Here is a 12,183-nt window from a genome sequence, read left to right on the forward strand (position 1 = left end):
TTTCTTTTAGTAGAAGGTAGTTTTATTTTAGGGTAGAAACATATGTCAATAGTTAGGTTGGGCTGAATAAAATTGAAAACATTCAAATTGTGATTGTGTGGTGTGCTTATTGGGTTATTGTGGTAGTGCTCTTTGTGTTGGAGGGATAGTTGGAGCTTAAAATTAACCATTGGCCACAATGTGTTTGTTAAAATGCCTCTTTGGAGGAAGTGTTGTGACCATTCCGTGGTGAAGTCTGAGTAACCACATTTTGGTCACCTGATTGAATAGAACTGACGCTGGACTATTTGCAGGTGTCATGGCTCCTCGCAAACGCCAAGCAACAGGTTCCTCTTCCAGACGCCCGGCTACAGCCAACACTGGGGGAAGGCCTCGAAATCCAGAGGTTCCAAGGCCCTTCAACAGTCAAAAGTTCGTGTCCGCCAAAGCACAGGACATGTTTAACAAAAAAGGGTCCAAAACAATTGTGCCGGAACAGGCCATGGATCCCAATGTACTGGGGACTACCTACCCAAATATACCATTTGAATTGAGGCGCAGGAACCTGGACATATTCTTTGAGGAGCCGATAACTGCCAATGTTATGCTTGTTGGGAATTCTATGCGAATCTTCCAGAACATGTGGACTACACGGTCACAGTGCGCAGGAGACCGGTCAATGCTTCTTTGGAGATTATCCGGACTCTATACAGGCTGCCTCCACTACCTCGGGGGTACGAGGATGCATACCAAAATTACAGTGGAAAATATACTTCCTGGTCCACATTCACCGACACTATCTGTCAGCCGGGAGCCACTCTTCAGTGGTACAAATATGGGAATAAGTTCCACTCCTCGGCCCTCAAGTTTGAGGCCAAATGCTGGTTGTACTTTATCAATAGCCGACTCCTACCCTCAAAGAACCTGTCAGAAGTGAATATCCCTCGAGGGTGCCTCATTTGGTGCTTCATGAATAATGCTCCATTTGATGTGGCCAAGGTCATACACGATGAAATGTTCCAGCAGGTCCGGGTTCAAAGATATGGGTTATACTACCCGTCTCTGGTCACCCGGTTGTGCCTTCAAGCCAATATGCTGAGTAACCTTGGTTTAGATGGACGAGTTCCTGTGGTCCATCCCTTCACAGCTGAGAGGGTCACTACGAGCAAGGAAGTGGTAGCCGCTGAGGAATTGATTGGCCATGATTCTGATGATAGTGATGACGCGGAGGAGGAGGTACAACAACAGGTAGCTGATGCTGAGGAGATTGTAGGTGATGAGCAGCCAGCTCAACCACATGCTGATGATGCTGCAGGTCCGTCTAGGGCCAGTCGGGGACAACGGTTAGACCGCATGGAGCAGGAGGTTGCTGAAATACGGACCTCAGTATCTAACCTGGGGACACGTGTTGATGAGATGGCCACCCAACAGAAGAAATCTGAAAAACGCATCATGGGTTGGCTCCGTGCATTGGGTCGGGAGTGCAATGTTAACGCCGGCTTTGTCTTCGACCAAGATTGAGCAGTCAGGGAAGTTCCCCATCCCTTCTTTTGATTTAATTGGCCATGAGGACATGTCCTCAAATTAAGTGTGGGGTGGGGATAGGGATACTTCATTGTATTGCTGTAATTGTAACAATTAACTGTTTTTCTTTCGTTCTTTGATTGTTTTGTCTTTTATTGTGTTAGTGTAGAGTAGTAGTCATTAGGTCAGTGAACATAGGAAATGACTTGTCCCGATGACGGATTTCTTTCGACGGGGTTCTTGAGGGACTAAGTCGAGAAAAAAAAATACAAAAAGATTTTTTTAGTTAGTTGTAGGTAGTGTAACAACTCCCCCTTGGTTTTTCTTTGGGCCTCGGTTCTTTTCCAAGGGTTTATCTTGAATCGGGTATAGGTAGTTCGTTGTTTTTTTTTGTTTTTTTTGTTTGTTTAGTTGTTTTAGGTTAAATGGGCTACGAGCTAGAAATAGAGTGTAAAACCCTTAGCGTTTAGACACCTGAACACGATAGACACTAGAGTGTAACGCTTAGCTTCAAGGGTTGAATCTTGTGAAGTGCCTTAAAAATTGTATGTTTGTACCTAACTTGAACACTCAAGAAGAGATGTCTTGATAAACTAATCCAGAGTGAGTCACGTGCCATATGTGTGTAAGTCTTACTGTGTTCCATGCTTTACATTTGATGCCTAGAACTTGCCATGTGTGTTTGCAAAACGAAATAGTAGCTTCATTCAGTTTTAGAAAGGATATAGGCACTTCTTTGTTAAGCCAGATATATAATGTAAACCCACCTGAATACATCACATCTTAGTTAACCCCGTTGAGCTTATAAGCATGTTTCTTTGGCAACCACATTGCAAACCATACCCAATTGTTTGAATAGCCTGCTGTTTGAACCCTCCTTCCTCTCACTAAGCACTAGAATGGTATTGAAAATATGCAAAAAGCAAAAGTGTGAGGTGGTGGTATGGTTTTGAGTGGAACCATGGAAATAAAGAAAAGGTGCAAAAGGTTGAAGCATAAAAGGAGAAGCACCACGAAAAAAAGAAAAAAAAATCGCACCTAATGTACGGGGATGTTTAAATAAATGTGGGGGAGTGTTAGCTGACAAAATAATGATCTTGAAGCTTAATGTAATTGTATTAAAGTGCTTAGGGAGGTTAGTCACTATATCCGTGTGTCTTTTTATAAGGCATAGTTTGGCGTTATCACGCACTTTCTAAATAAGTCATTACATCCGTAAGAGAATGTAAATAATCATATTTACATAAGACATGAATTATATCTAATTGAAAGACAACCAAGTGCATGTTATAGAGAATTAGTGCATCTCTAATTGTCAGTGGCAAACATGACCAGTTCTGAATGAAAATGATTATCTTTGAAAAGAAATCAATCATCCACCCCATCAAAGCTAAGCTAAAGAAAGATGCAGCAGCAACCCCTCGTTGCTGGGTGAATTTGATGGGAAGAGAAAATCTAAGAGTTTTTCTTATTGAAGGGAATGGAGGAATTTAACTAGTTTGGATAGTATAGGAATCTTCATTAATATGAGAAAACTAAAAAGGTTTTATGTTATCAATAGTTTCTGAAACGTAAAAAGTTTTAGAAATAATTCTTTTCACCTTCCTCCTTTAATTCTGCAATGTGTCACGTGTACACCATGTCAATCATAACATGACTTGCAGTCAAAAGTAACAATAGTTTTTAACTGTATATATATCCTAAAATGTTTGTTGAACTTATATTATATACAGAGTTATGTATAGTTACGATTTTATTACTCCGTCTCATCCATTCTAAGTGTTTTTTAATATTTTAACTAGACACAGCCAATCCAAACATGGATACTGATACAGAAATGACCCTTATTCCCCCGAACAGCCCGACATTACCACCGATGATACCCCCCAAAATTTCTGGAAATCAACAAACTACCTTTAAAGACAAATTAATTAGGGGAACGAAAGAGACGGATATCATAATTGAAACCACCGTCCCTTTATTCAATGATGCTCATACCCCCCTTCTCGTCAAGGCATACATATGATAATACTTCTGGAAAAAGAAAAATTATCCTCTCACAAGAGGATAGGAACCATATGTATATGCCTTGGAAATATTCCATAATCATTAAATTACAAGGCAAACGAATTCTTCACCAAATACTTAAAAAAAAGGTCCAGGAACTGTGGAAAGTAAATGAAAACTTTCCTCTAATTGATTTAGGCTCAGATTACTACATTGCAAAATTTCAAAAGCAAGAGAGCATGAATTTAGTCCTCCAAAATGGACCATGGTTCATCTTTGGTCACTTCCTATCCTGCCAAAGGTGGGAACCTAATTTCGTGGCATCTGATGCAAAACAAATATGCACTGCTGTTTGGATCCGTCTCCCAAATTTGCCTACTGAATTTTATGACGTGATCATTCTTCAAAAGATTGATAACTCTATTGGGAGACTCCTAAAAATTGATGCTTGTACATCATCAACCTTGAGAGGGCGCTATGCTATACTTTTGTGTGGAAGTTCCAATAAACAAACCAGTGGCTAAATTCATATTTATTGAAGAGCACAAACAAATAATTGAATATGAAGGGGATAAAATTCTGTGTAAGAAATGTGGTTCATTAGGACACGCCTTAGGCCAATGCTCTATCATATTAACTCCACTGTCCCAGGTGGAGAATAATAAAGAAAGAGCAGTACAACACCAAGGCCCTCAAAGTTCTGACAAATCAAGAAATGAAGATGACTGGCACACTGTATCCTTTCAAAAATTAAGAAGATCAGATAGGAGAATTTCAAAGACAGGCAAGGAGTCAGGTATTAATGTTAAAATATTCAGTGCCTCTACAGGTAAGTATATCAATACCCAAAAGTTAAAATTTGTCAATAAAGATCCTAACTCCTTGTCATCTAGAAAAGGTAATATGCTCCATATTCGTATGGCTAATTCCACCAATGCCTTAATGGAAGGTAAAACAGCTGATTTTCAGCTGAAAAACCGCTTCTCCAAGTTGTGCAATGAGCACACTATTTTGGACTCTAACCCTCCAAAAAAAAATTCTTTATTATTAAACAATAATCTCGACATGCAGCAGTCCAGTGGTACATTGGACACATCATTTACTACTAAGAGTGATAATACCTCTACTAAACCTATTAACCTTATCCCAAACATTTCTTCTAGAAACAATAATCCTAGTAATTTAACTAGTAACCCTATTAACACTAGAATTATTAGCTCTAATGACATGACCAATAAAAACAAAAATACTACAAATTCCAACCCACACCTGTCCACTAAATCGTTACTGAATGAACAAATGGAGGAAAGCATGCGATATGTGGCCAAACCTTGCCATGCAAAATCTTCTCCTAAATCTTCTTCTATATCTCTTACGCTAACCATTACAGATTGCATGCATGTAGATGCAATCATACCCTACTCTTCCATTGAACAACAGGAGGAGATACAGACTTATTCAAATCCTTCATCCCCCAAGACCAGTGAACATGGCAAACCTTCCACCACTACCAAATCAACTTCCAAACAATCCAATAATCTATGTTCAACCGCCATTGCCACAAAGACCATCACCCACTGTCTTGGATAGAGATAGGACTTATGGGGAGGGGTCTTATGTTCAATGCCACAATCAATGGGCAGGAGAGTGTAATACTGATCCAAAACCCACGTTATCTGGCTCAACTAGTGTCCGAGGGTCTTCACCTTGCTATGAGAAACTACATGAATCACGTCTGGGTGAACAACATTTTACAGCCCTTAGCACCAGCAATGAACCCAAACCTAGTGCAAGAGATTAGAGCCCAGTGGAACCTACCTCCCCATTTCAATCCAGTTTCTATTCTACCCCAGAACTTGGGCCTAGACCTCCCCTTCTTTCCACCAGAAGCCCTAACTTCTATAAATCCGATATTGATGCAGTGGGAAGCACCACAACACCAACAACACCCACAGAACCCCAACATGCAAATCCCAGTGGAAGACATCAATCTCAATCCTCCAGTAGCTCTAAATGTAGGCAACCCAGTGGAAGAGGAAAAGATCGATCCAATAGATTTTATAGGGGAATCGGTGGTGGAATTGGGAAACCTAAACGAGGTAAAGGTTTTCTTATTCAAGAAAGATCAACAGAAGAGGCACATTCTCTTTTGTCCCCGGAATCTATACAAGTGTGCAATGGACATTCATCCACCACATGACCCAACTGTGGGAAACAAAGCAATGATCCTTGTGCCATCTCTGAGGGGGAACTCAAATCCTGCCAGGGAACGAGTGGAGAATGGTTAAAACCCAACCCAAACTGCTAATATGTTTAGTCCCACTAACTTCATTATTTGGAATATTATGGGAGAAAATAATGAGGATTTTAGAAGGAACTTTAGGGAGCTTATGGTTCACCACAGGCCATGCATGGTTACTCTACTCGAGACGAGAATGCAGGCTCATGCTTCTTTGTTGAATGACTTTGGTTTTTCTGAGCTGATTGAGGTGACGGCTGATGGCCAAGCTGGGGGCATGGTGATACTTTGGGACCATACCAAAGTGAACGTTCACAACGTTGTGCGTAGGAACCATGAAATCATGCAACAATTGAGGTACGACCCACTAATTTTAAATGGTTATTCTCTTCTATATATGCTAGTACTAATGCTGCTATTAGAGATCAAATGTGGAAAAATTTAGAAAATATAACGGACAGTCACAATGGCCCATGGCTAATAGGTGGTGATATTAATGATGTGTTTACTGCTAATGATAAAATAGGAGGTAGACCTCTTAATCGTAGACGTGACTTTAAGCTTTGGAATAGTTTAAATTACTATAATTTACAAGATTTAGGTTACAAAGATTGTAAGTATACTTGGTCTAATCGTAGATTTACTAATAATAGCCTTATCATGGAACGCCTAGACAAAGTTTTTGGTAATAATCAATTGATCCAGATTTTTTCAAATGCTTCTATAACTCATCTGCCTAAGACTCACTCCGACCATAATCCATTACTCATTAATCTCATTCCAAGACTGTATCATTCATTGGGCAAGCCATTCCGGTTGGAACCATTTTGGTGTAACCACCCTCATTTCAAAACCATTGTCAATAACACTTGGTGTAACAATTCATATAACCAAGCAGTGTCCACTTTTAAAGATACTGTCACCATTTGGAAAAATAATATATTTGGGGACATTTTTAAAAATAAAAGGCGTATCCTAGCACGGCTTAACGGTATTCAAAATTCATCTTCCCACCATTATAGTACATTCCTCCAATCTTTGGAATCCTCGCTAATACAAGACTATAATAATATTCTTAGAATTGAAGAGGATTACTGGAAGCTTCGCTCTAGAATCCAATGGCTAAATGAGGGTGATGCAAATACTAAATTCTACCATATCATGGCCACTAACAGAAAAAGAATCAATAAAATTATTTTCTTCAAAAACGACCATGGTATATGGATTGATAACCCTGAGGAAATTATTAACCATACAAAAGACTACTATGAAAAAACTTTCACAACCTCTCACAAATTTAGTAATTGGAGACATATTAAGGATGACCCTAATTGTTTTATCAATCTAGATTTAACCTCATTACTAACTCTAAAATCATAAAAGCCTATTTTTCGTTTAAGCCTTATAAGGTACCTGGGCCGGATGGAAATCACCCCTTTTTCTTCCAAAAATATTGGAATATTGTTGGCAATTCAGTTACAAACCTATGCAAAGATGTATTCAATACTGGTACTATCCCTGAGAATATTAATGATACTTTACTTTGCCTAATTCCTAAGATTTCTAATGCCAATAATTTAAAAAACTTTAGACCTATAGGCTTATGCAATAATATTTATAAAATTATCACTAAGATCATTACTAATAGGTTAAAACCCTTTTTGAATACGATTATTAGCCTATATCAAACTAGCTTCCTAACAAATAGGAAAGCATGTGACAGTGCTATTATTATTCAAGAACTAATTCTCAAAATGAACAAGTATCGTGGTAAGAAGCATAGCATGATTTTAAAAATTGACCTGGAAAAGGCATTCGATCGCCTAGAATGGTCCTTTGTCTATAGAGCCTTGAGATTTTCAAATTTCCCCCGAATGTTGCAAAGCTTATAATGAACTGTATCTCATCTAGCAGAATAACCATACTGGTTAATGGCACTAGAACTAGTTATTTCACTCCGAGCAGAGGCATTAGACAAAGCGACCCTATGTCCCCCTATTTGTTTATACTCTGCATGGAGATGCTTTCCACCCTAATTAATCATAAAGTTTATCTAGGTTGTCGGGATCCTATTACCCTAGGCAGTAATAAGCATCAAATATCTCATCTCTTTTTTGCGGATGACCTAACCTTAATGGCACAGGTTAATAAAAAATCTATAAGGGCCATCAAAGATTGTCTAGACTCCTTCTGTTACCTGTCAGGGCAATCCATTAACAGGACAAAGTCCAAAACAATCACCTCTAGATGCTGCCCTAAAATTACTGAAACTAACCTCTCACGATTCCTTAATATTAAGATTAGTAAATCTTTCGGGAAATACTTAGGTTTTCCTATTACTAACTCTAACCTAGAGCAAAGGACTTCCAATTTGTCCTTGATAATATGATTTCAAGATTGACTACTTGGAAATCCAATTGCCTTAACATGGCAGGTAGATGTACTTTGACCACCTCTTGTTTAAACTCCCTTCCTAATCACATAATGCAGTACACCCTTTTACCTTCTAAGATCCTTAGTAAAATATATAAGATTCAACGAGATTTTATATGGGGTACTAATGCCACCTCGAAGAAACTTCACCTTATAAAATGGGATATTATCACCAAGAACAAGAAGGTGGGTGGGCTAGGTTTACAAGCAGCCAAAAATAAAAACCTAGTAAACCTTGCTAGTCTCTCTTGAAAACTCCTTAATAACACTCAATCACCCTGGGCCAAAACGATTTTAGGCCTCTATAGTACTAGGAAAACGACCAAAAACTTTTTCTTTATCTGGAATAGTATAATGCTAGGCTGGGAAGTCTGTAGCAAAGGGATTATTTGGTTGCCTCACAAGTCTTCAAACTTAAGAGTGTGGAACAGTTGTTGGATCCCTCAAACTCCTCCCCTAGGTCATTGTATACATGGTCCTCTAACTCAATTAAATGATATCCTAACTATAAAAGATATCTGGAAGAATAACACTTGGGAGTTATCAAAGCTTTCAATGATACTTGAACCGGGCCGTACTAATAAAATAAAGGCCACAAATCCTACTACTAAAACTTGTGATACACCTGTATGGTCCTTAAACACTAATGGTCTTTTCACTAGTAAATCATGCTACTCCCTATTAGACAACCACACTAAGTATGACAAAGACTTTTCGTGGATTTGGGAGATGAACTGCCCCAACAAGTTAAAATTTTATTATGGAAATGCTTCCATGATAGACTCCCAACAAGAAGTTTTTTTACACCATATTGGCATAAACATTGATCCAATATGTTCCTTTTGCAAAACTCATAGGGAAACTATTAGGCATATTTTTTTGGAATGCATGCCAGTAAATCAGTTGTGGTCTCTATTAGGGGTCGATACAAAAAGTTGGAATGGTGTTAATAGCTGGTTGACACATATACGTGACCATAACATTACACTAAGAAATGGTACTATTAGTTGGCAAGATTTTTTTCCCTTTGTTAATGTGGACCATTTGGATTAACAGAAATAATAATTTATATAACAACTACACACACATGGCTGGCCTCCACATTGCTATTAATCTAACAGTAGAATATAAACTTCTAACGGAAAAGGATACTGTTACAAAGGAAAAAATTCCAATAAGCATTAAGTGGAGTAAATCGCCAAGCGGTCATATAAAGCTTAATATTGATGGTTCTTTCAAAGAAGCCCCATCTCTTTGTGGATTTGGCGGAGTCTTCAGAGACAGTAAGGGACAATGGATACTTGGCTTTCATGGGACCCGTCTAGGAACAACACCTCTTCAGGCAGAATTAATGGTCTTGAAAACGGGCCTACACATTGCCAAGAGACAAGGGTTCACAAACTTAGAAGTGGAAACTGACTCAACCGATGTTATTACTTGTTTGGATAATAGAATGGTAATACTAAGCGACATTATTCATGAGTGCAGGTTGTAAATGAGACAGGTGAAGGTTCAAGAAATACAACACACTTTCAGGGAGGCCAACAAGCCGGCATACATGATGGCTAAGGAGGCACTGAGTAGCAACAATGGAAGGGATCTCAATATTATCTACTATGCCCCTCATTTTGTAACCAATGTTTTAAAACAAGACTATGAAGGCTTGACTTATGGAGTTAAGCATGTTAATAAAAATGCATGCTCTAGACTACTATCTTTTGGAAACAAAAATGTCCTTAGAGACATGTTATCAGACTGTAATAGCCAAGTAGGAAATGCCTTATCGGGCACTATAAACATTGTTAACTCTGCTATTATGTGATATATATGATAAGATCCCTGTTACTCAAAAAAAGTTAGTCTAAAATAAATGCCACAAAACTAAGAAGACATTAATTTTATTTTCTTTTCAAATTTACACTTGCTCTGTTAATTTAGTCAACTTTCGAAAAAGTCTTTCCATGCTTGAGAAGTGATAATGAATAATTTTGTCAAATAATTTTTATAATTAATACAAAATAATTTTCTTAACTGGTGTGACAAAAGACACTTAAAATGTTTAGAGGAGTATTATTATTTTATGAAGTACAAAATATAATTTGTAGTTTATACTTTTTATTGATAAAAAAAATTTGTACATAAAATAATAATATGTTATTGGTAATTTGCATATTATTTATATTTTTAACAAACGATGTTATTGATGCATGTATTTAATATATGAAATATGTCGCTACTCGCTAGTATAATTAAAAAATTAAGCTTATTGTTTATTCCAAGAATGCAATTATAGCTTTTTAGTTATTCACCTGAGAAATTTCACCTCTTTTCATGCATATATATATATATATATATATATATATATATATATATATATATATATATATATATATATTGTTTAACCAAAAATATATCTATTGATCAAAGTCAAATTTTAGAAGAAAATCGATTTCTGATAACAAAGTTTTGCTTCACTTTCTCAATGATATCAAAGGAAAATAACAAGAATATCTAAGGAAATAATTGATTGCAAAGTCAAGATTTCGAGAAAGCAGAAAAGTAAAGTGTATATTTCAATATTGTCTCAGATGTGTCCTTACAAATAGAATTTCGTGCCTTTATATAGGAATATATAATAGTAACGGGTTTTCCCCATAATTTGAGCTAATTATGGGAATTATTGATATTGATTGCCCATTATTTTGGATTCTCATAACCGATGCATTTATTGTTATAAATGCCTTACATCTGTTACGATTCCCCTTCCTTATTTCTTTCCGGTCCATGTATTTTTCCTTCTTTTTGCTACTTATTCATTCTTTGCCAGATGTTAGGTCCGGTACTGTCTCGTGGGCGTTTCTTCCCGTGCCTTTTCTTACTCTATCAAATAAGACTGCCTTGTGTTGCTATATTATTGTTCCACGCGTTATGCCATATTAGTAGTCTAATATTTCACGTGTAGCTCTTTTTCACCACCAATACAGATAGTACTCCCACTTTCTTAAATATTCTCTTCTGAATATTCGGGGAAGTGGAAAGTTTTTATGGCGGGAATTCTCTGCCGCCATTTTCGAATATAATCATACCCTTTTCTGAACCAATGTGACGTTCATCACTTTTCATTTAATGATCATGCTACGTGGCTTTTACCAAATGGTCATTCTGTTCTTCAGCATCTTTTAGGGTTTTCCTGCAACCGCATCAGTCACGAAGTGACGGTTCCATTATGACGCTTCATAATGACCTCAATAGTCATGTCTTCTTATAAATACTTCACCCCCTTTTTGAGATTTTCTAAAGCCTTCCCTTCTTCGTCTTCTTGTCTTACTCCTTTCTGTATTTTTTTTGTGTTTCTTTCATTAATCATGGCTTCCCTTGATCCTCGCAAAGTCATCATTGTCGATGAATTTGCTTCCTCCATTGTACCTACTAGAAGTAGAAGAGGTGGTAGATTGCGTAGCCTTGGTTCTATTTCTAACCATGGTTCCCCCTCTCAAAGTAGTGCTGCCAATCCATCTTCTTCGAGACCCAGGGCTTCTGTAACCCTAAGATCTTCTTCTAAAGATAAAGATTCAATTGAAGCACTACGTGAACCCACTGTTGATGAAATTGTTCCTCAAGAGCTATCCTTTGTGACTGATAGTGAGTCCATGAAGAGTCAAGTCTCTTCAATGGCTGCTTGCATTGATCGTGTTGATCGTTACCCAGCTCTGATTACCTCTGGTCTTCTCGCTCTGGCTCGAAGAGATTATAATTGGAAACCCGACTTCCTAATTTTAGTCCCTGGTTCTAACCAAAGAATCACTTCATACCAAACTGGCTATTCATTCGTTTATACATATCCTTTCACCCTAGGTTTTAAACCTCCCATTGATCCGATAATCATTGAGTTCTATCGTTACTTCAATGTGTGTTTAGGACAGATTGGTCCTATTGTTTGGAGAGCTTTTGCATGCCTCCGTTATTTATCAAACTTGGCTTCTATGCCTTTTACTTTTCGT

At 37.6% G+C, this 12,183-nt stretch overlaps 1 protein-coding gene across 1 annotated transcript; it reads left to right on the top strand.

Moving 5' to 3' along the window:
- Positions 1–3,987: 3,987 nt before the first annotated feature.
- Positions 3,988–5,100, top strand: LOC109218339 (uncharacterized protein DDB_G0288805-like). The gene has a single exon (XM_019382700.1). It carries the CDS (start codon positions 3,988–3,990, stop codon positions 5,098–5,100), a length of 1,113 nt encoding a protein of 370 aa, XP_019238245.1.
- The last annotated feature ends 7,083 nt before the right edge of the window (positions 5,101–12,183 follow it).

The sequence above is a fragment of the Nicotiana attenuata genome, unplaced genomic scaffold, assembly GCF_001879085.1.
Source record: "Nicotiana attenuata strain UT unplaced genomic scaffold, NIATTr2, whole genome shotgun sequence".
Taxonomy (NCBI): Eukaryota; Viridiplantae; Streptophyta; class Magnoliopsida; order Solanales; family Solanaceae; genus Nicotiana; species Nicotiana attenuata.

Excerpts from the sequence above, each read along its gene's own strand:
- LOC109218339 (XM_019382700.1), top strand. The coding sequence starts at position 3,988 with ATGCTATACTTTTGTGTGGAAGTTCCAATAAACAAACCAGTGGCTAAA.